At 43.2% G+C, this 27,696-nt stretch overlaps 2 protein-coding genes across 3 annotated transcripts in view; both read right to left on the bottom strand.

Annotated features, from left to right (window-relative positions):
• Positions 1-27,696, bottom strand: part of LOC122447477 (ATP-binding cassette sub-family C member 4-like) — a 1,659,665-nt gene that overhangs the window by 1,129,847 nt on the left and 502,122 nt on the right. The window lies entirely within an intron of this gene.
• LOC122447481 (ATP-binding cassette subfamily C member 4-like) lies at positions 3,113-27,286 on the bottom strand. 2 transcript variants are annotated; one of them, XM_043478135.1, is made up of 6 exons: positions 26,913-27,286; positions 21,712-21,822; positions 21,054-21,174; positions 10,232-10,456; positions 5,591-5,680; positions 3,130-3,216 (listed from the first exon to the last, which is right to left on the bottom strand). In XM_043478135.1, exons 1-6 carry the CDS (start codon positions 26,984-26,986, stop codon positions 3,211-3,213), a joined length of 627 nt encoding a protein of 208 aa, XP_043334070.1. In that variant the 5' UTR covers positions 26,987-27,286; the 3' UTR covers positions 3,130-3,210. The 2 variants fall into 2 exon arrangements, with proteins under 2 accessions (XP_043334071.1, XP_043334070.1); XM_043478136.1 differs by lacking the exon at positions 5,591-5,680 and having other exon boundaries at positions 3,113-3,216.

Here is a 27,696-nt window from a genome sequence, read left to right as displayed (position 1 = left end):
AGCCTCAACAAAGCCTTGCTTAAATTTCTCGTCTGGCCTATTATCAATTTCTAATGATTAAAAAGACCAAGGACCCTGGGGAGTAATGTATATGTTATATATCTGGTCTAGAAAGAATCAAATATAGTTTCAGCTTAAGCATGTAACCAAGACATCAATACTCAATGTGTGTATATTAGAATAGAAATTCCCCAATTTCAAACAAAAAAGAAAGGAAAGGAAAATTATGCACTAAGTGAAGAATTAAATTTATTGAGCACTTTTCCACAAATAATAGCTCTGAGGGGGACAGATGCCACAGTCTTTCAAGGATTAAATGGGATCCCATTCAACACATGATCAGCTTATAAAGGCGCCAGAAGTGCTAGCTGGATTTTTCTCCAGGACACAGTCTGATGAAAAAGCTGAAATTAAATGGCCATTAGAGCCATGAAGTGTAGACCCAGAACAGGTTATGCAGGAAAGCATCAATGTCAGAACTGCAGCCAAAGAGACTGACTTCACAGTGGCTGGTAATGGAAAACCTAAAGCTGCTTTGTGAACATTATAACCTCAGAGACACATTTGACTGGATGTAAAAATCACTGAAGACTTTTAGTGCTTTGAAGTTGAGATCTTTTGCAATCCTATTAGAGTCATTCAGTGTCAACACCATGGGTCCCCCTTCCTCACTTAGAGAAAAACAGAGACCTCTTGGGCCTATGAGGTCATAATAAATCATTCATTTTCACAGAGCTGATTTAATCTTCATTTTAAACAGAAATACTTTATCACCTACTGTGTGACAGGCCCTTGACTTCGTGATAAAAATTATTTGCCCCTGACTATTTAGGGACAGTTAGTTTAAAAAAGGAGACAAGAGGTATGGTGGGAATCACATGTTTGAAAGGAAAAGGGCAGCTAGAGACAGGCTTAGACATTAAGTAAAATAAGCACAGGAAAAAACTGCAGAGATCAGAAATCAATGAAAAAACAATTTGTAGAGTAAAGAATCCATTTTTAAACACAGAGAACTAAGTGAATCTGAGGCCACTCTTCCTGCCCAGGGAACAGGACTTCTCAGCAAGTTCCTCCCCTCCCGACCCAGAGAGGAATCCTAGTCACTCACCCCAGGACTGTGCACCGTCACTGCCTGGTCATCCCAGTCAGCACAGCAGATGTATCTGTTTGCTTCTCCTGCTTTTAGACATTTTAATCATCCTGCAGCCATCACTGCATGTCAAGAGCCTGTGTTGCTGCTATTTATACTACCGGCCCTAAATGAGCATGGGTCTTATGAAATTTTAACACACTTTACCTAAGAAAAGAAGGGAATACATATATTTTGGAAAGACTGCCAGCTTGGCACTGAAAGAGTTAAACCTCACCTAACTGGCTCACAGTGACCCCACATAAAGGAGGTTTTTAGGTAAAATTCGCCTGTAACTTTAAAAAGTTATTTTTCACTAAACCTTAATTCTTCGGATGCTGACAACGGCCTCTGACACCTTCTCGATGGCCATGGGGAAGTAGAGGGTACTCGAACACCGCAGAGCCTCAAACAGCGTCACCACCACAATTACTTGGCGGGCTGTGACCAGGTTTTCCAGGAGTTCACTGGTGATGAAGGTGACAAATATCATGATTTTGCTCACAGCGAAAAATGATGCCAAATTTATGCCCCTAAGGTAGGAACTTCTCAGAATCTTGGAAATTTCCTGTCTGTAAAAGAGAGTAGGACATAGGTTTTATAAGAAACATCAAAGACATGGATTCAGTTGCCCTGTGTGAGTCCCCCTTTCTAGGGAGTAGACACAGATAAAGATAAACCATCCCTCACATCATGGAGACACTACACAGTGTACGCCTGGGGCTCTGCCTGACGCCAGGACCACACACTGCATCACCACTTCACTCTTTCAAGTAAGGGGAGGCTTAATGTCATACTTTCAAACATCTTGGGTCAATCTGACTGGGTTTGAACATTCATCCAACAAACATTCATAATTACAAGTCCTGTGCCAGGCTCCTCACAGAAAGACGCAGCCTGTCCCCTCCAGGCGCTCATGAACTTGTGGGGAAAGAGAATTAGCAACCACAAAATTGGGAGACAATAGACAGAGACGGTCAGCACAGCCCCCAAGGGAGCCCAGAGCTGGGATAAGTAACTTGGAGCAGTGGAGTCAAGGCAAGTGACACACACATGGACCCTGAAGATGAGCTGGAGTCAGTCACGCTTGGAGGAGGCCAGAGAAGTAGGAAGATGAGAGTGTATTTCCAGCAGAGAGAGGGACCCGCACAAAGGTGCAAAGTGAGAGGTGACCAGGTGGGGTCAGAGAAATGCTCATCAGATATTTAAATAAAAGATGGAAAAACATTCTACAAACATGAAGCAAAACAAAAGGAACAGGATTTTCATAGCTCCATTTAAAATGAATAATAGTGATTCATGAGCTTTCCTGATGGTAAAGTATCTGCCCGCAATGCAAGAGACTCAAGTTCAGTCCCCAAGAAGATCCCATGGGGGAGGAAATGACAATCCACTCTAGTATTCCTGCCTGGGAAATCTCATGGACAGAGGAGCCTGATGGGCTACAGTCCATGGGATCACAAAGAGTTGGACATGACCAAGCAACTAAGCATGACAATGGCAAAGAATAGTGATTCATATAGTTCGGTACAGGTACATCCAATCTGTATAATCTCATTTGTGCCCCATCAACATAAATTACAATTTTATTTTGTATGTCATTGTCTCAAATACCAACTATCTTAAAAGCATTGCTTACTAGAATTTGAGGTATTAAGAACTACTTAGAATTTCATTTCTATACAAGTAAGAAGCATATATATATATATATATATATATATATATATATATATATTTCCTTTGAGAAGATGGTAAATCCTTGAGAACAGGTTAATTGATATCTCCACTATTCTACTGAACCCTCCTGCAACATGTGGGGGATGCAGTGAATAGTAAGTATTTAAGTTCACCTTAATGTGAAGGTGAACTTAAATACTTATTTGGTAAGACATCTAAAGCATTCAGTAGAATAGGAAATAAAGCATGAAAATAAGGGGTGACATCTATATATACAAGCTTACCTTCTCAATCTGGTAATAAGGTCTATAAATGACTTTTCCCAAGCATTCATTTTTATTGTTCTGATACCAGTTATGACTTCACTCATGGTCCTGATCCTGTCGTCTGTGAGAGCTGCGGTCTTACTCCTAAGCAGACAGACATGAGAGATGAGCCTCAGTGACCACAGCCCAACTTTTCTTTTCAGCAGCGGTAGTGGGCACAGAGTAGGGGTGGGGTGGTTTGGGGGTGGTGGTGGCTAGGAATCAAATGATTTTCTACAGCTGTTTTGCACTTAGAATACAGGCAGTTCCTACTCAAAGTACAAATGGAAAAAAAGGCTTCAATTAGGAAGTCAACCATTCAGCCCATTTCAAGAAGGAACTTGGAGAACATGAAGCATCGACTAAGGAAGACCTGAAATGAGTCATATACAAACTGTTTGCTCAAAGAAGTCACAGGCATGTAGGGAAGGCAGAAAGGCACCTGAATCTACCAGGAAGACAGTGACTGTGCTATAATAAAATAGGAGTGAAGTTCTGGGGAGCAGAAAAGATGGGCCTGTTAATTCCACCAGGAAAGGAGAATAAGAAGAGCTTCAGAGACCTGGTAGCACTGGAACAGGGCCTCGAAGGATAAGGAGCATCTCTCCATGGCAAGGACAGGAAAGGAAATTTCAAATACAGAAAGACACCAAGCACAGACCTGCACACACACAACACACACAAGAGCTCAGTGAGCTTCAAATAGAACAACATTCCCATCACCTGACAACCACCCACCTCCAACCCTCTGGGACCTGCTTCAGGTCTAACTCAGCAGCAGAAGGCTCTTCACCATCAGACACTTTTCTATCACATGTGCTGCTGTAAATGTGGGGCTTCATAAAGACACAAGGAAGATCAGCCTGGCCCTTGGGGTGCTTATAACTTAATGGAAACATGAACATAATACATGAAAAGGCTCCAACACAAGCATAACAAAAAATATATACAGCAAAAAATAGGCCTTTAAGATTAGTACTATTAACAATACTTAAATAACTTGGATATGGGTGAATTCTGATGAAGGACATTCTACTTACTTAGATATGGTGCCAAGAGGAGACAGTGAATGCCTTCACTGTTCCTGTTTCAGGACTGCCTTCAGTTTAAGGCTGGAGACTCAACTAGCTAAGCCTATAGGGTCTACAACCCACACAATGAGACCAGAGAAGGCATCTGTCTTGTTTTTGAACAAAAGCATCAAGAAGGCTGTGGATATTACCAATTACATATTATCAATTTTTAAAACCAGTGTTTCTCTTACCGGAGTGATGAAAACAACTTCCCGAAGCAGCTTTGCAAAAGCAGAAGAATAATGAGAACTGCCATCCCAGCAAGACACGACATTCCTATTTCCATCCAGAGCAGGGTGGTCACTGCGATAGCTTGCAGTGGCCCCACCCACAGATAGTGCAAGAGCATCGTTACCTTAAGAGAGAAAGACAAAGCCATCTTGGGATGGTATAAAAACAAAACCAGGGACACAGTATAGAAACAATTTGCTCTGAAGAAACAGACAGGAACCTAAACAGCAATAATCTCAGTGAGTTTTAAAGCCTGCTGAAGCAGAAACCCAAGCATTCACTCCAGATGACACTGTTCAAGGGCAACACAGGGCCACCCTAAGGTATGTCCAGGGAAAACCCGACCAATAGCACTGAAGGAAGATGTTGATTTTGTCTACACCACGGATGAGCTCAGGGCTTTCTCAAATGCTTCTAGTCCCAGAGTTTAGTCCCCATCTCCCCTGGGACTCCCCAGCCTCCCAGAAACCCTATATTATGGTACCTACCACTCTCTCCAGTAATTACTTTTGTATTTACCTCCCTGATAGGCTGTGTCTTCTATAGGGCAGAAACTGTTCATCCCCGAAGCTTTGTTCATCCCCGAAACTGAGTAGGGGTCTTACTTCATGTTTGATGAATGAATACTTGAAAGAGAAGCGTCTAGTGTAACACAGATCTAACCAACAGCTACAACACCCTGGGTCATGTGATCTATTCATAAGGTCAGTGGAAAAAAGACTGGGGAGACAACAGAGGGTAGGTTGTATCTGGCTGGGGGCCACCCACTTGGCATATTCCTCGCAGGCTCCCTATGCAGCAGGCACTGAACAGGGCTCAGGAGAAAGACCAATCCCTGCCCACCAGGCCTTCATCATCCAGAGGAGGAGGAAGACAGTCTAGCAACACCTACACCACGTGCCAAGAAGGGCCACTCCAGGAGGACCCCAGGGACACTAACCAAGCTGGGCAAGAACACTGCTGCCTATTTATTATTAGAAAAACAAAACTCTCATTTACAGAACAATACATACAATTACATCTGAACCGTACACAGAGAAATGAAAGTTGGATAAATAGAACCTTCGTCTTACATCGTCAGTGGAATCCTGGCCCACACCAAGTCCTGGCACCCCAATAAGTTGAACCCAGTGAGACGGACAGGAAATGGAAAGAATCCCTCAGGGGCAGCTTACCTGGTCAAACCTGCTCACATCGTTGGACAGCAGGTTGACTATCTGGCCTGTGGTGGTCTTCCCCATGGCCGAGCTACTCAGGTGAAGGGCCTGAAATGAGAGAGGGAGACAGAGAACTGGATTTCTAAGGTGATACCAAACCATCTCAGAACATAACACATTGGATCATGTGTTCTGGGGTCCTGAGTGGTGTCAGCAGGTGGAGGATGACCCCTGACAGCAGGACTCTAGGAACCCTCATTCAGCCTTTAACTCCTCAGTGTGGCGGCAGCCCTGCCTTCAAGGACGGCAAAGGGAGGAGCAGGAGGAAGAAGCAAAATCCCCCCGACCTGTTTCACAAGGGTAAAGGGTGTAGGTTTGCACTTAAGAGACAACTAAACAATTTTAAGCCAAATTAGATGAGCATGGAGAGGCTGCCTTAAGGAAAGCAATTTGGAGACTTGGACTATCTAAATCTGGGCTCAATCATTAATTCTGTGGGTGAAAATATTTAAACACTTTGGGCTTAGTTTGTTCATTCCAAAATGAGCAAGTATAATGTTCAAAACATTGTTTCTGTGAGGAAACTGTGGTCTTAACATCAGTCTGCTGACTTAACAAAAACACAGCCTTGTTGCACAATCACTTTATTTGGTAAGAAAAATGCCCTAGAGATCTGAGGAACCTGAAAAGACACCAGGAGTTGCTTCAACAGACCACCAACTAGAGCCACTGATTTGTCGTAGTTTATAAAAATGTTTTTATAAACTCTGTTTATAGTTTGTATAAACAAGTTAAAGAAGAAAACCAATGATCAAGTGAGAATGTAAAATGATATAACCACAATGGAAGAGAATATGGAAGTTCCTAAAAAAATTAAACATGAAATTAGCATACAATACAGCAATTAAACTACTAAGGATATACTCAAAAAAACTAAAAATACAAACTTGAACAGATAATTTGTACACTCATATTCACAGCAGCAATGTTCACCATAGTTAAAAGGTGGAAACAACTGTCCATTGACAGATGAGCGAACACACAAAATGTTCTATAGACCTATAATGGAATATTGTTCAGCCTTAAAAATGAATTAAATTCTGACACCTGCCACAACATGGAGGAACCTTAAAGATATCGTGTTATAGAACATAAGCTAGACACAAAGTGACAAACAGTGTACTAGTCCACTTACATGAGGTACTAAAGAAGCCAAATTCACAGACAGAAGTAGAATGGTGCTGGATGAGGGGAGAGGGGCTGCAGAGTTAGTGTTTAATGAGTATGGAGGTTTAGTTTGGGAAAAAGTTCCAGGGATGAATAATGGTGATAGCCACAGAACAATGTGAATGTACTTAATGTCACCAAATGCTGCAGTTAAAACAAATGAAAGTGGTAAACTTTATGTTGTGTATACTTTACCACAATAAAAAATCAATGATCAAAAGCCAAAAGTAACTTTACCAAATCTGTGGCAATGTATTAATAATTAAATGGCAAGTCATTTTTATACACGATACCTCTCACAGGATCATTCAAGATTCAGCTGAAAAAGAGGATGAAAATGCTGAATGGGCCATTTTAGGAGTGGAAGACATGCAGCCTTAGAGATCTCCTGGAGACCTGACCCAGCCTGGAATCCACGATGTAGACAAGCTACAACTACAAGCTTACCAGCCATCCCATTTCTAACACCCAATCTGATTCTTCCCCAGGACCAGGGATCAGGAGGTGGGGCCTGAGCATGAACCACAGACGTTCAGAGGGGCCTTTCAGAGCTGCTCGGCAGCACCAGCTTTGCCCTAAGGAATCAGCCCACCTGTGACCTGCAAAGAAGTGTCTTGTTTCTATAACAGCAGGACTCTAGATGCAAGGCTGTGCATGAGGAAATTTGTCTTTCCCAGGTTTCTGGAATTTCAGGTTATGTCGATGGTGTAATTTCCACAATCCCTGACTTCATATAGGGATAAACTTTTAGGTAAAATCAAGCCAGCAAATGAACTTCTTGGGAGATGTTTACATTCACATAAGCCAATGTGCCAGGTCAGATCACATTTGCAAAAGGCAAGATTTCAAAGTGTTAGAGGGAAGAGGAAGAAAAACAGGTGGACAATTGCTCACCTGTGCAGCAAAGAGTGAGCTTTGACTAAACCATCAGCTCACACCTAACTAAAGGTTTTCATAATGCAGTTCTGGTAAAATTTCATAATTATTATGAGAGTTATGGAGAAGGAAATGGCAACCCACTCCACTATTCTTGTTTGGAGAATTCCATGGACAGAGGAGCCTGGCAGGCTGCAGTCTATGGGCTCGCAGAGTCAGACACGACTGAGTGACTATCACTCACTTGAGAGTTAAGCATGATCAGAAATGACAAACATTTAGCCAATTTGTAGGGAAATCTGAGTATCCATGTTCAAAATGGTTGAAGATGCAACAGAATAACAAAGATGATGATAAATGACAATGAAGACCCCTGACTGGAGTATGCAGGCACCACAGCAATTTCCTCATCACCCAGAAGGAAACCAACTCAGATGCTGCTGCCAAATAAGACAGTGAGATGCCAGGTCTCCAGGTTCACACAGTCCCAGGATGTACAAGACTCTGCTCAAGGAAAGATGAGACAATATCTCACTTTCTGCTGATAGAAGTATTCCAAAGAAACAGAAGCTCTAGGGAAGTAGCAACTAGGTAAAAGAAGCAATATTTTCAATTTAAACTGTTTGGTTTTATCTTTCAATGAGGATTTTACTAATAAAAATTATATGTTTAAGTACCAAAAGATACTTTGATACAAATACACACTGGGAAATGATTACTATAGTAAAACCACTTAAAGTATCCACTATTTAATATAGTTATCCTGTTTTACATGTGTAGTGACAACACAAGATCTACTCTCTTGGAAATTTTCAAGGCTACAATACAGTCAAATAAGGATTTTTTTTTTTTTTAAAGCAAACAGTCTAAGGTAAAGAGGTATCCAAGATCAAGTTTATACAGAGCCCTTCAGCTCCTGACGCTGATATATCTGTGGCAATACATTTGTAAAGATACCTGAAATCCTTATTCCTTTTATATTAGTTTCAGTTCAGTTCAGTTGCTCAGTTGTGTCCAACTTTTTGCAATCCCATGTACTGCAGCATGCCAGGCTTCCCTGGCCATCACCAACTCCCGGAACTTGCTCAAGCTCATGTCCATCAAATCAGCGATGCCATTCAACCATCTCATCCTCTGTCATCTCCTTCTCCTCCCACCTTTTACTAGTTTAGACCAGGGTAAACTATGGAATAATTTCATGGCATTCCTCAATACAAAATCACTGAACACATTAAATCAGTTCTTATTAAAAGTGCTATGATGCATACTAAAGATAAGAGGAAATATTGTATTATAAAAGCTTAAATGAAGAGCAATAAATTCTCTCTGAGTGAAAGTCGCTCAGTCATGTCCAACTCTTTGTGACCCCATGGCCTATACAGTCAATGAACTTCTCCAGGCCAGAATACTGGAGTGGGTAGCCTTTCCCTTCTCCAAGGGATCTTCCCAAACCAGGGATCGAACCCAGGTGTCCTACATTGCAGGTGGATTCTTTACCAGTTGAGCCACAAGGGAATGGATAAAACTGTATATAATTTCAAGTTTTATTTCAAATACCCTACTAATATCTTTAATACCATTAATAGCAATCACATCTATAGAATATAGTGAGGCTATATTTGTCATGAATTCTCTTTATATTTTTCTCTAATTAACATAATTACATTGAATATAATTAGATGTGTCTTTTAAAATCATAGTTATTCCCTTTCTCAAATACATCCTCTGCTTCTAGTCATACATTTATAGATCCAATCTCTGAAGTTCACTTTTAAATAAATATTTGATGTAAATTAAGCTTTTAATGAGCAACAAAATTTTTCTTTAAATAGCACCATAGGATTTAGGCATGAAGACATTGAAAATCAACTTGATACCTTTGATACTTATTTTTGAATATTACTTTAATATTTTTAAAATATAATTTCATATTAATTTTTTAAGTAATTTATTTTTTATTGAAGGATAGTTGCTTTACAGAATTTTGCTGTTTTATGTCAAACCTCAATATGAATCAGCCATAGGTAGACATATATCCCCTCCCTTTTGAAACTCCCTCCCATCTCCCTCCCCATCCTACCCTCTAGGTTGATACAGAGCCCCTGTTTGAGTTTCCTGAGCCACACAGCAAATTCCTGTTGACTATCTATTTTACATATGGTAATGTAAGTTTCCATGTTACTCTTTCCATACATCTCACCCTCGCCTCCCCTCTCTCCATGTCCACAAGTCTATTCTCTATGTCTGCTTCTCCATTGTTGCACTGTAAATTATAATTTAATATTAATTTAATACTACAAATTTAGTGAGTATTATGTAACAGCCTATAGCTAAAAGTTATCAAGGGCAGCCCTCACTTGATCTCAAAGAAAATTTTCATTATTTATTGCTAAAGTTTGCTTCAACAACAACAAATTCAGCTTGATGCAAATAGCAAGCTTCTCTAAGAAGGTGTAAATGATTACAGTTATGAAATTTTTAGTTTACAGAGAACTTTCCCTAAATGTTTCTGATCCCTCAGGGGAGGTACACACTGTGGAATCAAGTGACACTCACCTTGCGGTAGATCATATGGCACACGGCTACTCTCAGCCTCATCCCCACACGCTGAACATGATAGAAGTACAAGTGGTGCAGAACGGCCCACACGAGCACGCAGGCGCTCAGCCCTGCCGCATAGCCATAGGCTTCGTGCAAAGCGGCAGAATCATCGGGATCGTAGTTTTCAACATAACTAACCATTTTCCCCAAAAATATGGGTTGAACTACTCTGGTGCCTTCCTAAAAGAAAAAAAAAAAACACCTTAATTAGAAATGTCAATTTTTCTTAACACAAGATTTACTTTTAGCATTAGAAAATGCTACATTGATGGCTTATTTAAAAGAAAAATATGTAGATCCTCTATCTCCTATAAGATAAGCAGGCAACAGTTTTAACCTTACAGCAAAATTTTACATTCAAAGATAGTAAAGCCTTAGTACATTGTGCTTAGTACACTGTGGATGCTCAGTAAATGTTACAACCAGGCTCAATAGCAACTGAGACTTAAGATGAATAAGGGAAAAGGTGGCAGAAGAAGAGGAAGAAATCTGCTTCCATATGAACAAGCCTGCTGGCAGCCTGCCCCTGTCCCCTGTATTCTTAATGTCCCAGCCCAATAGAAAGTCAACCTGGTTCACATATGGGAGACATGCTTTCATCACCTTCTTCATGAATCTTTATGAACTGAGACCCTGGCACAAACACACCCACTCTTTTCCACTCCAAATTCCACATGTCTGTAGATCAAGGGAATGGAAACCAGCTTCAGTTAGAGTACCACAAAGAAACCAGGCTTGGCAGCTCTGCAGGCTCTCAGCTCCCGGGAGCACTGCCTCACTATGTCTCTACCCTCTAGAAGTTGGAATGTTCCTTGGAGTAAAAAATTATACGTGGTGGAGGACAAGCTAAAAAATCATGTCTTCCGTTGTTCTCCATCCACCATCCACTGAAGTTGGTGGTTTGGAAGAAATATTCTGAATCCCCTCTTCCCCAAGGCTAAACCAATTGACTCAGGCTGCACTGAGGCTTCTACCCTGAGTAAGACTTAGGGAAAGCAAGCTTCTTTTCCAAAGAAAAAGGCAAAGAAACAGCAACACCTACCTACCTTCCAAACAGCCACTCTACCCCACAACCTACTTCCTCTCTCTAGTCACTCCTTGAAGGTCCCCTTCTTCCCAGGTCCCCTTCCTTCTCCACCATCAAGGAAAACCACTCAATGAATCCAAGTCACCAAAAGTAAACCCCTTGGCCCTTAACATCATTTCCTCCACATACTTCTCAAAAGACAAAATGCCAAAATTTTGGAAATCTTTCAGGAACAGGGCTTTTCCTCTTTGGCAATCCTGCATTACTAACACAGACAGGGGAAGCAACTGACAGGTTTGCTTTGATAGCTTCTTCTGTCTGTCTGAAGTGGAGGAACCCACACACAAGAGGAAGAGAAGGAGAACACATAACACCAAACACCAAGAAAACTAACCATTTTCTGCTCATCCAACCAGTGTCTGATCAGGATATTTACCAAAAGATGGCTCAGTCCCTCATATGGGCATCTCATTAAACCTCAGCATTCCTGTCTTGTTCTACACACATGCACACATGCATGCACACACACATGTTTACACGCTGTACCAACTGCTACTCCTTCCATGAAGTCATGGAAATTTTCATCTACTATAGAGGATAAAGGGAACACTATTTAGTTGAAGAAGTATAAGTAAGATGATCAGACCTGAGTAAAATGATCAGTTCTGATACATTTCCACCATGTCTTGTCATCCATCCCGAGGCATAAGAGAGCTCATGGAAGAGTGGATTGGCATACAGTGGATCATTAAGCACATTGTTTATAGAGTTTCCTGAGATGGAAATGTGGAGGCTCACACAGAGAAGCAAGAAGGTCAAACTGTACACGTGGGCAGTCCCAGCCCAGGGGTTGCCAAGGGCAGTCCAGTGCTATAGCCACAAACCACCAGAAGCCCAGTGGTAATATCTGCCATCCCAGACTTCCATGAAACTTGTGATTCTCTTCGGGAAACATGTTACTCAGAGCCTGTTACTCAGCTCTCCATTTCAGCCTAATATCCTTGTAATTACAGGAGAAACAAGAGTAATGGTACTCACCAAAGAGAATATGGATAAATGCAACAAATCCAGCAAAAAAGAGTGTAAATAAAGGCAGGTCACTACAGCCTGAACATATCTGGATTTTTTCACTGAGAAACCCTACTTGATAACCCAGTTGAGGGACTTTCCTGATGGCCCAGTGGCTAAGACTCCACAGTCACAATGCAGGGGAACTGGGTTCAATCCCTGGTTGGGGAACTAGATCGCACATGCTGCAACTAAGACCTGACACAGCTAAATAAATAAACACTAAAAAAAAAAAAAAAAGAAGAAGAAGAAGAAGAAAAAAAAAACAGTTGAACCAACAGCCTCAATAAGGTATAATGCCAGTTCATGGCATGTATCTTCCACTCATCTGTCAATTCTTTTTTTTCCCTTGACAATGATTATTCTTTATTTGGAATATAAGTTTTCAGAAAGATAAAGGTTTTCAAACATGAACTGTCACTTTTATCTGATATAATTTGAGGGGAGAGTCATTTGTTACTCTTAAGCACTATTTTTGGACTTCCTCTGATGGCTCAATGGTAAGGAATCCATCTCAATGCAGGAGACACAGGAGATGCAGGTTTGATCCCTAAGTTGGGAAGATCTTCTGGAGGAGGAAATGACAACCCACTCCAGGATTCTTGCCTGCCTGGAGAATCCCATGGACAGAGGAGCCTGGCCAGCTACAGTCCATGGGGTCACAAATAATCAGACACAACTGACTGACTGAGCACACATGCACAACTTTGCCTCCAGCAAGGAGCAGTCTTGGCAATTCAGAGAAGTAATGAAAAGTATAACGTCCAAGGAATTTCCATTCTGGCATAAGTTGCAACTATTGAAAATAGAAAATTGATACTATATTCTATATGAAAAATAACTGCAAGTAAAGAACAATTTTCCAGTAATTTCTCTCAAAAAAAATAGAAAACAAAATAGAGAATAGCACAAAACTGTGAAAACAAAACCCCAAAGCACATAAAGGGAATAAGAATACACATATTAAATATGATTCTTCAAAGCTTCCAGAACACACAGGGGAGAAGTGACTGAGGCCATCAAAGGTAGACCAAGTAAATCCATGCCCTCCACATACAAGGGAAGGTTAGAGATGCAGTCATTTAACAGGACAGCTGGCAGCAGCATTTGTAATCTGTGAATGTTTCCATTTCTGGCATTTGGTAAAACTGGCTGAGGCAAACCAGGTGAAAGATTTTCCAGCTACCAGAAGATTATCCTGCATATGCTCAATGTTCTGTTCCAAGTTTTAACTCCAAATGAAATGGTGGTGTGAATCCCAAGGAAAGGTCCAATCTCAGAAGATCCTGCTTGCCTTGGAGAGTCTCTCAGAGAGGCAAGGAGTGGCTGTGGCTCACCCTGGGGACACAGACACTGGTGGCAGCCATTCCCGGGAGCTGCCCCTACACGTGCACACTGGTGCGGGCAGACACCACCAAGGATTTCCCTCATTTGTACATTCCCAGTTCTCACCTTCAACTGATAAGAAATAAAACAACTGAGAAACTATTCATTATCAACAATGAAACTAACCAGATTAAAACATTCTGGATAAGCAAGAAGGTCAAACACTGCCCCCTTAAACTCTTCCTCTTTGACATCAATCTATGACCACATGTATATTCTTTCCACAAACCAGTTGAGAATACAGTTCTTATTCTTCCACAAGCGTTCTTCATATCTCTGAAATCATAAAGGATCTTTAAAAGAGCCTAATTTAATATTACAACATCCATTATTCAGGATTCTCTGAGAGTCTGAGTCTCTGAGGCAGAATTTTTTTGGCCACACCATGGGGCATGCAGAATCTTAGTTCCCTGACCAGGGATCAAATACCAAGGTATCTGTATTGGGGGCATGGAGTCTTAACCACTGGACTGCCAAGGAAGCTCTAGTTAGACATTTCTTGATAGAGTCTTTGGTATTCAGCATCCTGAAAACACCTGACATTGGGTTCCACCTCTTGCTTCTTAGGGTAACTTCTTGCATGGCTAGGTTAGATGCTAGAACTCCTGTAGTGGGTAGAATTACTCCACCATGTTAATGTACTTGAAACATTTCTTACCCAACTTCCCCATATCTCATTCATGGAAGAAAAAAAAAAAAACTCACAAAAATAGAAACAAGCTATCAAAGAAAAATGCTTGAGTGAAACATTCAAGCAGAAAAGTGTAAGCTTATAGGAAAAATTGAGTAGGCATTTAATCTTTAGAACTGGGGGAAAGGTGACAAAACATAGAGTTGAGAAAAGTCCAGAGATAAGGAGGAAAAGCAGTGAATCTGGGGAAATCATAGCCTTAGGATTCTAGATATCCTAGCCTTCGCTCATCTTTTACACTGTGGTCTTCATCCTGACTGCACCTTAGCATCACCTGGGAAGGGATAAGTGCACTCTGATGCCTGAGGCCCAGCCTCCAAAAACTGGTTTAGATTCAACTGATTAGGGTGGAGCCTGAAGATTCCTCTTCCTGTAGATTCTGGATGCAGAAACTAACCCCATGTAAGCACCTGCTAACCTCTACTCTTGCACTGTTACGGCATCTGAGCCTGGAATGATTACCGACTTGCTCTGAAGGAGTTACAAGGATCACAAAGAGTTTTAGCCAGAGTCCCATGGCATATTTCATGTTTCTAGAAAAATCTTTATAAACCCAAGTCCAGAGATTACAGTGACAAAATCAAAATTTTTCATTCTGCACAGTAGGAAAAATAAAATGTTCAGAAAAGACATTTAAAAATATTAATAAAAAGAGGAATCAAAATTAACCTGGAAAGTTACCTCTAAAAGGAGAAGGAGAATTAGAATAGAGCTAACAAGGATATCAGCCTTCTTTAAAAATAGACTTTTCTTGATTTTGGAATCATGAAAACATTATACAGAATTATAATTATAAAACAATTAATTTTTTTAAAAAGCAATTCCTAAAACTTTAGAGTAAAATTAAACAAAGTACCTAAATATAGATCCATCTTGTTGGCTGGCAGAACCATACAAAAAAGAACTATCAAAAGTAGTTTTAAACAAAATAATTTGAAAGCACATTCTCTGTGTGATACACCCACCTGAAGACAAAATGAACTGTAAAAAAAAAAAAAAAAAATCTTAAATTGCTTTCAATAGTCACAATATAAAGTAAAACAAATGAATAATCATGTTGATATCATTGAGAATTGGGCTTAGACATGGGACAAAGAATAGGTGATGGGAGAAAAGAGATACAGATGTAAGAGCAATAGGATGAAGTATAAACACAAGCTCTTCATCTGACTTGGGTTGGAAACACCCATATAAACATATTTGTTTACGTTAAAAAATGTATTCTTTGTCCAATGAAAAAGCTAAGAAACAAAAACCAAGAGCAATAAGCACCTCTAGCACTCAGACTTTAGTCTTTAAATACCATTTCACATTAAAATAAGCCGGGGCTGCTTGGAGAAATGGATGATTCCAGGGCTGGAGCAAATGCTGTACAAAATGAGTTAGAAACACCCTGTCACACCAGAAACCAAAAAAACAAAACAAAAAAACCTAGCAAAGACTTCTAGAGTATGTGCAAAAGACTTAGGACCCAACCTGAATATACCCCACTGCCCAAAGATGGCCAAAGGTTGGCACAAGCACAACAAATGAAATGGACTGAAGCAGATCAGAAATGCTGAAATCCATGAGCTCAAACTGACATATGCAAAACCAAACCAAACAAACAACAGCAAAAACTCAGTAGTTCCAGAGGAGAACCAACTCATCATTTTGAAAACAGGTTTAAAAAGTGAAAAGAAAAAAAAAAAAAAAAAAAAAAACCTACTTTCCCCTACTCTTCCTATAAGTACCTAATTCAGGGTTAACCAAAGAGCTTAGAATATCCCCATTTTGCAACCCTTAATGAATTATTGGACTTTGAGCAAGGATCATGAATAGCTCCTAACATCACACACACACACACAAAAGATGTTATGTACCTCATAAGGGAGGTATACAACCCCACCTCCTGCATAGACAAAAGGGGTGAAAAAAAATCCAAGTGAGTTAAATCAAACTTCTAGACCTAAACATCAACGAAGGTGCCACAGAAACATGTTAACTGACACACGGGGAGAAGCAAACAGCCAAATCCAGGCTGTGGGAACCTCTACAGGACAAACAACCTAGAGGCACGGGGTGGAGGGGAACAGAAAAGCAATCTGTATAACCTACATCAGCCAAATGTACCTTATTTAACACTGCTTCCAGCAGAAGAGGGGAAAAGACAACTGGGAGCATGGGCTAGATACTGGTGATATTAAGTTAATATTTATGCATAATAATAATTATGTTTATGCTAAATACGTTTAGTGGGAGGAGATGTCACATCTTTTAAAGATACATACTAAAATATTTATGGATAAAAATGATATGATGTCTTGGAACTGCTTTAAAATAATCTTGGGAAGTGAGGGTGAGTTTCAGATGAATCAAGACTGCTCATTATGGCAATTATTGAAGCTGACTTAGGGCGACAACTGGGACAACCAAATGAGCTACAACAGCTCAGAGTGTTATGAAACCAACATAAAGGAAGAGTTTTTCATCACTTTTATTATTAGAAGTCCTGGTAAGAGATTTACTCTATTCTTAATGGCAAAGGCTGGTTTTACAAAGGGCTTGGAAAACTCATTGTTGCTCACAGGCAATCACAGTGGAACAAAAACTCTTGAGAAAAGTCATATGTAAAGCCAAATTTTCTAGACTATAATTAAACTTTCACTTCTAAGCAGATTCCTAAAATGTTTAACCATTATGAATGCAATCTTTTAAAAAGAGTCTCCTACTCCCTGACTACATAAAGAAAATGGATTGAGGGGGTGGAGGGAACAAGTGAAACAGGTGAGGGAACTTAAGAAGTACAAACTCCAAATTATAAAATAAGTAAAAGGGGTTCAGGGACAAAAAATTAATATATAAAATTGTAAAAAATAAATAAATCACAGGATTATAGTATACAACATAGGAAATATATTCAATAGTATTGGAATAACTTTGTATGGTGACAGTTGGTAACTAAACTTATCATGTACTGTATAAAATATTAAATCACTAATGATATATACCAGAAACTAATATTACATTGTAAGCCAATCATACTTCAATTTTAAAAGTTCCTTTAATTTTACATTAAAAACTTACATATGCTTAGAAAAAGAAAAGAAGGTGGATATAAAACCCTCATTTATAACTCAAGGTCATCACTGTGGATATTACTAACACCTAATGGCTAACATGATGCTCTCAGGAACCAGCAGGGCGCACACAGCAGGTCTGCTCTGCAGGTCCCAGTCTGCTTGGCTCAGTGCCCCCTCCTCCTCTCCCTACTGTGTGGTCCTCAGTGGTTGCTCTCAGCCCACAGTATCTCTGCCACCAGCAGCCACTCCTCAGCCTCCTGGGTTGAGCAAAGTGAGGGACACATGGAAGAAAAGGATGGGAATAAATGCAAAGACCACTCAGCTCCTGGGGAACCAGCCCTGAGTCCAGGCACAGAGCCCACTGTAGGACGCAGAGGATTCTGTTTACTTCTTGCCCATCAGCTGAGCTCCAAAGTGAAGATTTACATAAATATGTGCTTCCCAGCCTCCACCTGGACCAGAGACCACCAGCAAAAGTGGCCTCAGACAAAGGCCAAGTGATTGGACAGGGCTGGGCCACATCTAAGGGTCCTGGGAAGAGGACATAACTGCCGGCCACACATCCCCTCTCAGGGGAAGGGACTGGGTGAACCCACTCTGGCTCTCTGAGGTCATCCCACTTACATACCAGCATGGAGACCTCACCTCTCAGAGAGAAGCCCTGATGACCCGGGAGGTGGTCTCTGTGACTCAGGCCCAGGCAGAGGCTTCAGGCTCCTCCTGTCTACCCTGAGGGCCCTGGGCAGGCAGAGACCTGTCTTCTCCACCCCCAGTACCCATGGAGGTGCACACAGGGGCCAAGTATGCTGGGAACTCTCTGGCTGCTCTGTTCTAATTAGGGGTGACCGGCAAGTGCTCCTTAGCCTGGTACTTGTTTCTCTGAGACGTAGAGATACTCCTCAGTTCTCACAGGACAGCCCATGGAATTCTCCAGGCCAGAATACTGGAGCGGGTAGCCTTTCCCTTGTCCAGGGGATCTTTCCAACCCCGGGATCGAACCCAGGTCTCCCTCATTGCAGGCAGATTCCTTACCAGCTGAGCTATCAGGGAAGCAATTCTCATAGGACAGAGGTTTTCATATCTCAAAATCCTAAAACCCTAAAAGCCTCACTCTGGACTGGCGGCACCCTGCTTTTTCCCGCTGGTGCCACCAGGAGTACCTGGGAGGCCCCGCTCGTGGTAAGACCACACTGCTTGGGATCATGGATGAGTCACGGGGTGTTATGTGCACCTGAGGGATTAAAAGAGGGCTGGAGATCAAAAAGGAAACATGTTTGTGTTTTAGAAAATCCTGGGCTGAGTTTAGATCTTCCACCATCTAAAATATAAAGAATAACAAGCAGTATAGATTGATCACAACATGGGAAGTTGCTTCAGAAAATCAATTATTTAACTAACTAGTACTGCTACTGGTACTAGTAGTACTACCACACAGATGAGCCCCTACGTTTACGTCCTCTACTCCCCACTTCTCTGCCATGAACACCCAGTGACCAACCTCCCGAAATTGCCCAGGACTCTACCAGTTGCAACTTATGCAACCCCAGGCTTGGCCTTCCTGGATCCCCAACAGGAAAACTTTGAAATCAACACTCCCAGCGCCACTGTGGGGAGGATTCTATCTCAGGAAGAACCCCAGATCCTGTGGCCTCTCCCTCTATGTCTGCTTCTCCCATAAGCTGTCACAGCCAAGACCCAGGACTCATTAAAATGAGATCCATCCAAGGCTTAGTGACCCCACTCAAGGGGCTAACAGCCCAGGACAGCAAGAAAAACCAGCAACTCAGTTCAAACCCAGCCACATGGGCTCTGCTTTGCCTGCTTGACTTTAAGACTCTTTAGCATCTGGTACCAAAGAGAAACTAGAGAACCAGGGACAGCAGAGAAAGACCTGCTCCAGGATATGATCCAACATTAAACCCTGAGGCCACTCACCCAACCAGGCATCTGGCATGAGTCACAGGCACACACCGAGGCCCCAGGGTTTGTGATAAGCAGAATTCATGAGAGCTCTGCTGGGTGAGGTAAGGAAACCCTGTACAAACAGGCCACACCAGCTTGCCACCTGTGTATTTCAAACAGACTTACTGTGACTATGTGGAAATACCATCACTGGGACAGCTGCACACGGGACAAAGAAGGGCTGGGACAGCCTGAAGGGCCCCTGCTCCCTCTCCCATGCCCTGCCCTTCACAAGGCACTGCAGCATCTAAGTGGTCAGTGCCCTCTCAAAGGTGGCACTCTGCCCCACATACCTGTCTACCCTCTGGCACAATGGCCAATCCTCTTCTGACATCAGTGAGAACTCCATCCCCCAGGACCACCCAGTCCCCTGTGAGCTGACAGATCCTCTGTCTCTCCAGTTGTGTGGGGCGGACTTCACCTGCCCAGCTGCCCACTGCCCACAGTCAGTTCCTTCAGTACAACACAGCCTTTAAACAAGAGCCATGCCGCCCACCTGTAAACCACCTGGCCCACCCACCTCACCTCAACACAATGGACTGACGACAGCTCACACCTTCTCCACCTAAAACACCCCTTTCACAGCAGCTGCATCTTCCATCCTCCTGCTCACACACTCACAGCCCGCCCGTGTCCCTAAGGCAGCGCTAAAGGACCACGGAGAGCAGGAGCCACCCAGGGGGTCTGCAGCAGACCTCCAGCAGGTCAGCCAGAACAGGGGCTGCCGGCACTGTGTCCCCAGGGGGACTGTCCTCTGGGGGATCTTGACCCAGGATCTTCAGGGTCACGGAGGTCACTGAGCTCACAGCTTTCTACCTCTGGTTTGCCTTGCTCTGCTCATCCCCTCCTACACCCTCTGCTGATGCCAGGCTACCAGGATCCCCCTTCAAACAGGAATCCATCCCCACAGCCAGGGAAAGAAAGCAGCATGGAGGGTGCAGAGAATTCACGGTGAACCTGGAGCTCCTCCCCACGGGGGCTTTGGCTCACAGTGCCAGCCCACGGGGAAGGGGGCAGCCTGGGGAAAGGTATGCTCTTAGGAGTTCTGGGCGGCTACAGTCCAGATGCAGGGCCCTGGGTTCTGTTCCCCTGGCAGAGGAGAAGCGATGGTATCTTCTTAGAAAAGCATTTATCAGATGTGACCTGGTCAAGGTAACAATTTTTACCTTCTTAAACTATAATTGAGTGCCATAAAATGGACATTATTCTGGGCTCGGGTCCAAATTACCTTCCTCTAAATCACAGGGCACATATTGCCTGAGGCTGCTGGAATCTTCTTCTGGTCAAAGATTAGTCAGCGTTTATACTGAGCACCAGGAACTTTCTAACATAATATAAAATGTCTTTTATTTAAAGGCCGTCCTTCCACAACACTCTTTAATCAGTTAAAAGAAAAATAGTAACACCTGGAGTCCAGTCCTTGCCATTCTAATGACAAATACAACCTCTGAGCTCTATCATGTTTCCGTGAGGGTTCATCCTCAGACCTTAGACCACTGGCCTCTCTCCCCACCCATCCCGTCCACCTCAGTGCTAAGATACATACACCAAAAAGCAATGCACAGTATGAAAATCTTTTACCTCAAGAAATGTAAACAATCCCCAAATTAAATAGGATTTCCAGTAACACTTTACGATTGCTTTCATTAAGGAAGGCTCCTGTGTGTCTTTCTGGGCTCTCTTAACTTCCTGATCCCAGTACCTGCGACGAGAAACAGAGCACAGTGAAGAACAGCGTGTCCACCACAGGGAAACGGGGGAAGGGCGGAGTGGGAGATGGGCCTTCACTACAGGGCGCTCTGTGGGGCCCCATAGATGCTGGCGAACTGCTCACAGGGCTCCTGAAAGATGAGTGGTGCAGAATGAAGCACCAGAGAAACAGGACTGGAGGGAAAAGTCCCAGATTCTGGAAACAAGTTCCTGCCAAGCTTTGCTGGACTCACAGGTCATGAGCAGCTCAGGAGGGCAGACTCCCTCCTCCAGGGACCCCACCTCCGGGGATAGAGCTCAGCCTCCAGGGCCATGGCTGCGGGCTCCTCCACGTCCACAGATGCACAGGGAACACGGCCTCCCCCAGCCTCCAAAGTGGGCTAAGCCTGGGGTCAACCTGAGGGGGTGAGCATGCAGAGTCAGGGGAGGAGTCTCGGAAGAACCCAGAGGAAGCAAAGCCTCCCCCAAACCTTCAGCCACACGTGGAAATTCTCACTCTTCCTCCCTTCTCCCTGATGTCTGTGCTCACCCTTGCAGCTCTTCTCCAAGGTGCTGGGAGCGATCTTCCGGAAGCACTGAGTACATGTCATCTGGTCCTAATTTCCATTTATGACCAATTTTAAACAAGGGGTTTAGCCACCTGTTAAACATTAAAAGGAGAGTGACATATATCCAATTACACATCTCTAATTAGAAACATACATTCATGGACATTGTTTAAAAAAAAGTCTACATTTTAAATATATAAAGATATAGGGGGAATTTAGACATGTGCTTACAAACATACATACATTCTAGGTATAGGAAAGTCATGCTGACTTATACATGGTATAACTTAAAAGCAGGCTGTTTGTGGCCTACTGAACATGCATTGTACATCTGCTTTAATTATTAAGGAAAAAATATATCTAGAAATGAAAATAAAGTAACAGTGTTTCAGGCAAGCAGAATAGAGCTGAATGGTCATTGTGGGTAAGGCTGCAGATATGTTCCTGTATTACTGAGGACTTAAATCTTCTGAACTGTATCAGATTCAAGGATACCTACATGGCACTAGTGGTAAAGAACCCGTCGGCTAATGCAGGAGATGTAAGAGATGTTGCTTCGATCCCTAGGTTGGGAAGATCCCCTGGAGAAGGAAATAGCAACCCACTCCAGTATTCATGCCTGGAAAATCCCATTGACAGGGGAGCCTGGTGGGCTACAGTCCATGGGTTTGCAAAGAGTTGGATACAACTAAAGTGTCTGAGCACCAGTCATATTCAAAGCAGTTTCAACCCTAAGGTCAAGATCTCCTTAGATCAGCTGTCAACACAGAGGAATTTTTACAGGCAATTATCTTATGGACACAAAACCCTGAATCTAACAGGCTCTGGACCCTGACCTCCTTACAGTCCTGTCAGACTCCCCTCAGCCAGAACGCTCATGTGAGCCTCTTTCTGACCCCAATCTTCTGAAGACAAACTCAAGATAAGTAACACCTTCCCAACTAAAATGCACAGTTGATTCTTCTTATGGTCCTCCTTGCTATCACTCCCTAGCAGATTCATATATTTTAAAAAGTAGCATTCAAACATCCAAAAGGGCTGGAGTTTTACTGACTGTTCAATCTGTCACCATCAGCCTCAGTCGGGGAATAAATATAGCCCACCAGACTTTCAGGGAACTCCACTAACAACTGACAACATCACCAAACTAGGTTTAATTCCTCCATGCCCAGGCTTCTGCCCGGGGACATCAAGGTTGCCCCCATTGCCACCCTTCTGCAGCAAAGGCATATGTGTTAGTCAAATCCCTGTTTCCTGGGGGTCCAACCAACTGTTCATATGAGCTCTGGGGACAGGATCATACCAAACATGGAGGGGTCTGGCTACCTATGAGCCTAAACATGACTCAAGAAAACCCAAAGACAGTGTGTGCACCCCTGAGGGATGTTTATTCCTTGAGACCCCTATGGCAAGGGCCACCCACGATGGGCCATCAAGTGTCTCCAAGAAAACTCTACCAGGAGACACTGGGCTCTAGGTTGTTCACACCTAGATCAAAGTTACATTCAGATTTTAAATACACTCGCACAACCTGTGAATCAAAGGGAGCCATTCATCTAGTCAGGAGGGGAGCTGGGTTGGTAATAGCAGTTGTCACTCTTCTAGGATCCCTGGTGAGCCTAGCACAAGAAACAGTTTATAATAATCTAAGTATGAAAAAAAAAAACAAGGTCAGTCAGAGACTGGCCTGGGTAAGTAGAAAAACCAGTTCTAACCTTAGAATAATAAAATCTTACTGGACCCTCTGGCCTATATGACATTTGACCACCACAAAGCTCTTGATTACCTGCTGGCTGGTCAAGGGGGAATTTGTGCCCCAGCAACCATTTCCTGTTGTTTCTAGGTTAACACATGTGGTCATAAAGAAGAGAGTGCATCCCAACTGCCAGAGAAAGCCACTTGCAGACAAAGACAAATATCATATGGTTTCACTTACACATGGAATCTTTAAAAAAAAAAAACAGTATAAATGCACTTACCTACCAAACAGAAATAGAGTTACAGATGTAGAAAACAAACTTATGCTTACCAGTGGGTAAGGGAAGAAGGGACATTTGGGAGACTGGGACTGACATATATAGACTACTATATTCATGCCCAGCTCTTTCTGACCCCATGAACTGTAGCCCGTTAAGCTCCTCTGTCCATGGGATTCCCCAGGCAAGAATACCAGAGTGGGTTGCCATTTCCTTCTCCAGGGGATCTTTCCAACCCACAGACGTAACCCAGGTCTCCTGCATTGCAACTGGATTCTTTACTGTCTGAGTCACCAGGGAAGCATATATAAAATAGATAAGTAGTAAGAACCTACTATATAGCAGAGGGAACTCTACTCAATACTCTGTAATAACATTTATTTTTAATTTTTAAAGAAAAAAATATTTTAAAAAATGGATATATGTATAATTGACTTACTTTGCTATACTCCTGAAACAAACACAACATTGTAAATCAACCATAATCCAATAATTTTTTTTTTTTTTAATAGAGAGGCCACTTGGCTAAATACTCAGAACAAGAATGGCCTGACTGAACAAATTTGTAACATTTTCAAAAAAAGGATCCCCAGCTTTCCTGGGCTTCTAAGGCCATTCTTAGAACCCCTACAGTTAGTTTCCTTCTCTTGCTCTTTGGTCCATGATTCCTCGATTGTCTCATTGGTTTTATCGTTGGAGAACTGAGATAATCAAGCTGCAGATGGTCTTTACCCAGGGCTATGGGAAACTGGGACTCTAGTTGGGTGACAATCAGATTCATTTTGGTTGAATCAGGAAAAATTCTGCTCCTCTAATCCAACATATGACAACGCCCATGCTCAGCAGGAAGTGGTATCAAAATACCAACCTTTTACCCTTTAGAGTCCGCCAGGAACAAGGAGCAGTAAAATGGAAAGGCTGTTGCCCCATAATTATATCCCTGCCCCTTTCTCAAATGGAAACCAGTTGCTCTTATCTGAGTTTCAGACTCAATCATAAAAGGAAAGAGAAAAATGAGAACTGATTAGAACTAGCCAGGACCCAAATGGCAGAAGACCTAACCTCCAGTAGACACAGAGCATCATTACGCATTCACTGTAATATATTAGCATGCTTAATGAACCCACCAGGACCATTACAGTTGACAATGGCTATGATATTAAAGTGAAGAACTCATACAAGGACTAAAAAGAAGTGTTGTCTTAATTTCAGGTCCAAATCACACCCTGTTTTTGCATAAACCATGAATATTCCTCCCTCTCTTAACCTGATTCCCTTCCACTTACTTCAACCCTCCTATACACAGTGTCTCAGCCCAAATTAGGTTGAGAGGTTGATTTGGAAACTAAGTCTCTGTTTCTCCATTCTTTGGTCACTGAGAAAAGTTTGTGTTCTACCTGTCTCACCATCAATTTACTTATTGGTTGGGGAAATCTGAGTGGACAAAGAACCTCCCCAGTCATGATAAGGGGTCTCAGCCTGGGCTAGGATCCTGGCACAAGTCCAGACAACCAATTCCATGGCAAGCACAGCAGTTACATACACAAGAAACGTAGACTGTAGAACCAGACTGCCTGGCTTGAGATCCCACTCCACTGCTTACTAGCTATGTGATAGTAGGCAACTTACTCAACCTCTATGCTTTGATGTCTCCACGTGTGAAATAAGAGGCTCCTTCCTCTCAAGCAGGAAAACTGGAAATGAGTGCCAACAAAAATCAGTCTTCACCTTCCATTTCTATGCATATACATTTTCAAACTCAAGAAACAGAATGTGCTTTGAGAATTTCATGCCCTGCCTGAAGTTAAGGAGACATTTGTCTATTTTGATATTATTTATGGTAACCACACACATACTCTGGATAAAGAAATGGCAATCCACTCCAAGTATTCTTGCCTAGAGAATCCCATGGACAGAGGAGCCTGGTGGGCTGCTGTCCATAGTGTCGCACAGAGTCAGACATGACTGAAGCGATTTAGCATGCATGCATGCATTGGAGAAGGAAATGGCAATCCGCTACAGTATTCTTGCCTGGAGAATCCCAGGGACAGAGGAGCCTGGAGGGCTGCTATCTATGGGGTCACACAGAGTCAGACACGACTGAAGCAACTTAGCAGCAGTGGCAGCAGCAGGAACACACATATTCCTTCTTCTCGGCCCCTCTTTCCTTAAGGGTCATCAAATAGCCAAAAGATGTAGCCACATACACTGAATACACCACCACCAAAATAAGCATATGAGCTGCCATCCCCCTGGGGATCCCCTAGACTGTCCCATAAAATAAGTATCAGAATTTGTGGGAAAGATGAATGGGTTAGGGTCGAGAAACAGAAGACCTAATAATCACCCAAATGTGATTAAAGTCCAAAGGTTCAGACCTGCCTTTCCGCAGCCCCAGCTATTAGATGAAGACTTCATTTAAGAGCTTCAGCTCTCTGCAGTGTTTTTCATCTGTATATTTCCTCCCAGCTCAGGGACCCTTCAGTCGTTTCAGGACCATAAGACTCCTGGGCAGGACCACCTACATCAAGACCATGCACTGCTTCTCTGAGCTAGAGATCAGGATAAGACCCCACAGATTTCAGGGACCCCATCCCCAGGGTTTGGTCCTCAAAGGTGGAAGTGGAGATATCTGCAGTAGCGATAAGGGCTGTGGTCAAATAGACACTCTGTTCCTGGCTGTGTGTCCCAGGAAAAAGCAAAAGGTGTTCCAGAATCGTGTTTCCATTCATTTCATAAAAAACAATTGTATTTTGTACACACATGAAATTGACCACAACTAGGTACCAGGACAGTCAATCACACAGGGAGGGAGGGAGGGAGAGAAAGAAAGACAGGGTCATAGACAGGGGGGAGAGGGAGAGCAGGGCAGTTGGAACTTCGATGTTCACCTAAGGAACATGGGGAAAGGTGGGGACATTATTGGAAGATGGCAAAGGTGCAGGGCACTGATTAGATAAAGAAAGTTGTTCGTAAGCTGCTTGTTTGTAGTAAAAGCTGTAGCTTATTTCAGAACTGACAGTGAATTGCTGAGTGGTTCTGAGGCAGCTGGATAAGGTGGACACCAGGTTCCTGGGTCCTTTTCCCAGCCCTACTGCCACCGGCCCTGAGTGTGAACCCTCTCCTTGTCCCTTGGTCCCCAACAGAAGCAAGATGTGCCAGGCATGTGCCCGTGGGGACTGTCACAGCTCAGACGGGGCACTCACCAGACAAACAGGCGCGAGCAGAAGTTCGCCTTCTGCAGCGGGTTGGTCTTCACCTCCGGGGACACAGGAGGCATCTTGCCGACCAAGGTGGACACAGACCGGGGTCTCCCTGCTTAGGTGGCAGTGGAGCGCCTGCTGCTCCTGGAGGCGCCAGTAGGGATGCTGGAAACTGGCCGCCCCGAAGGTCCACTGGGCAGGAGCTTGAGAACACTTGCTTCTGAGAGTGGAGCGCCCTTTGTGCTCCAGGTCCTGCCTCCCAGGACTGAGCAGCCTCCACGGTCCACCTTTGAGGCTCCCACTCTGTGCAGGTCTGCCACAGGCACAGGATGGATGCAGCGTGCCACGTGTGGGGCTGCAGGACCAAGAGATACCCAGGTAGACTTCCAGAAGCCCCACGCAGGTGGGAGGCAAAGCTACCAGCTCTTTGATAAAGGCAGGCAGGGAGGCTGACTGAGTGGCACAACCAGCTCAGCTCCCAGGAGCGCTCCTGGCTGCAAACTCTGCGGAAGTTCCTGCTCTGAGTCCAGGCACTCACCCAGAAGGTGGAGAAGGGAGGCTCAGCCCCGCCCATCTCTGCTGCTCAGAGGCTCCCCATGCACTTCAGAAGAAACCAGGAGAAAGTTGGCAGAAGGAGATAGCAGCCCACCCTCTGGGCACGCTGCCCTCATCAGTACCAAACAAGGGCGCTGTGGGAAGGTCTCCAACTGGAATGGAGCAGGACCCAGAGGGACCTTCCTGGGATAGACCCTACCCCCTCCACATGCCCTCTGCCTGTCTCTTGTGT

The sequence above is a fragment of the Cervus canadensis genome, chromosome 9, assembly GCF_019320065.1.
Source record: "Cervus canadensis isolate Bull #8, Minnesota chromosome 9, ASM1932006v1, whole genome shotgun sequence".
NCBI classification, from domain to species: domain Eukaryota; kingdom Metazoa; phylum Chordata; class Mammalia; order Artiodactyla; family Cervidae; genus Cervus; species Cervus canadensis.
This window is presented reverse-complemented; position numbering and strand designations above follow the sequence as displayed.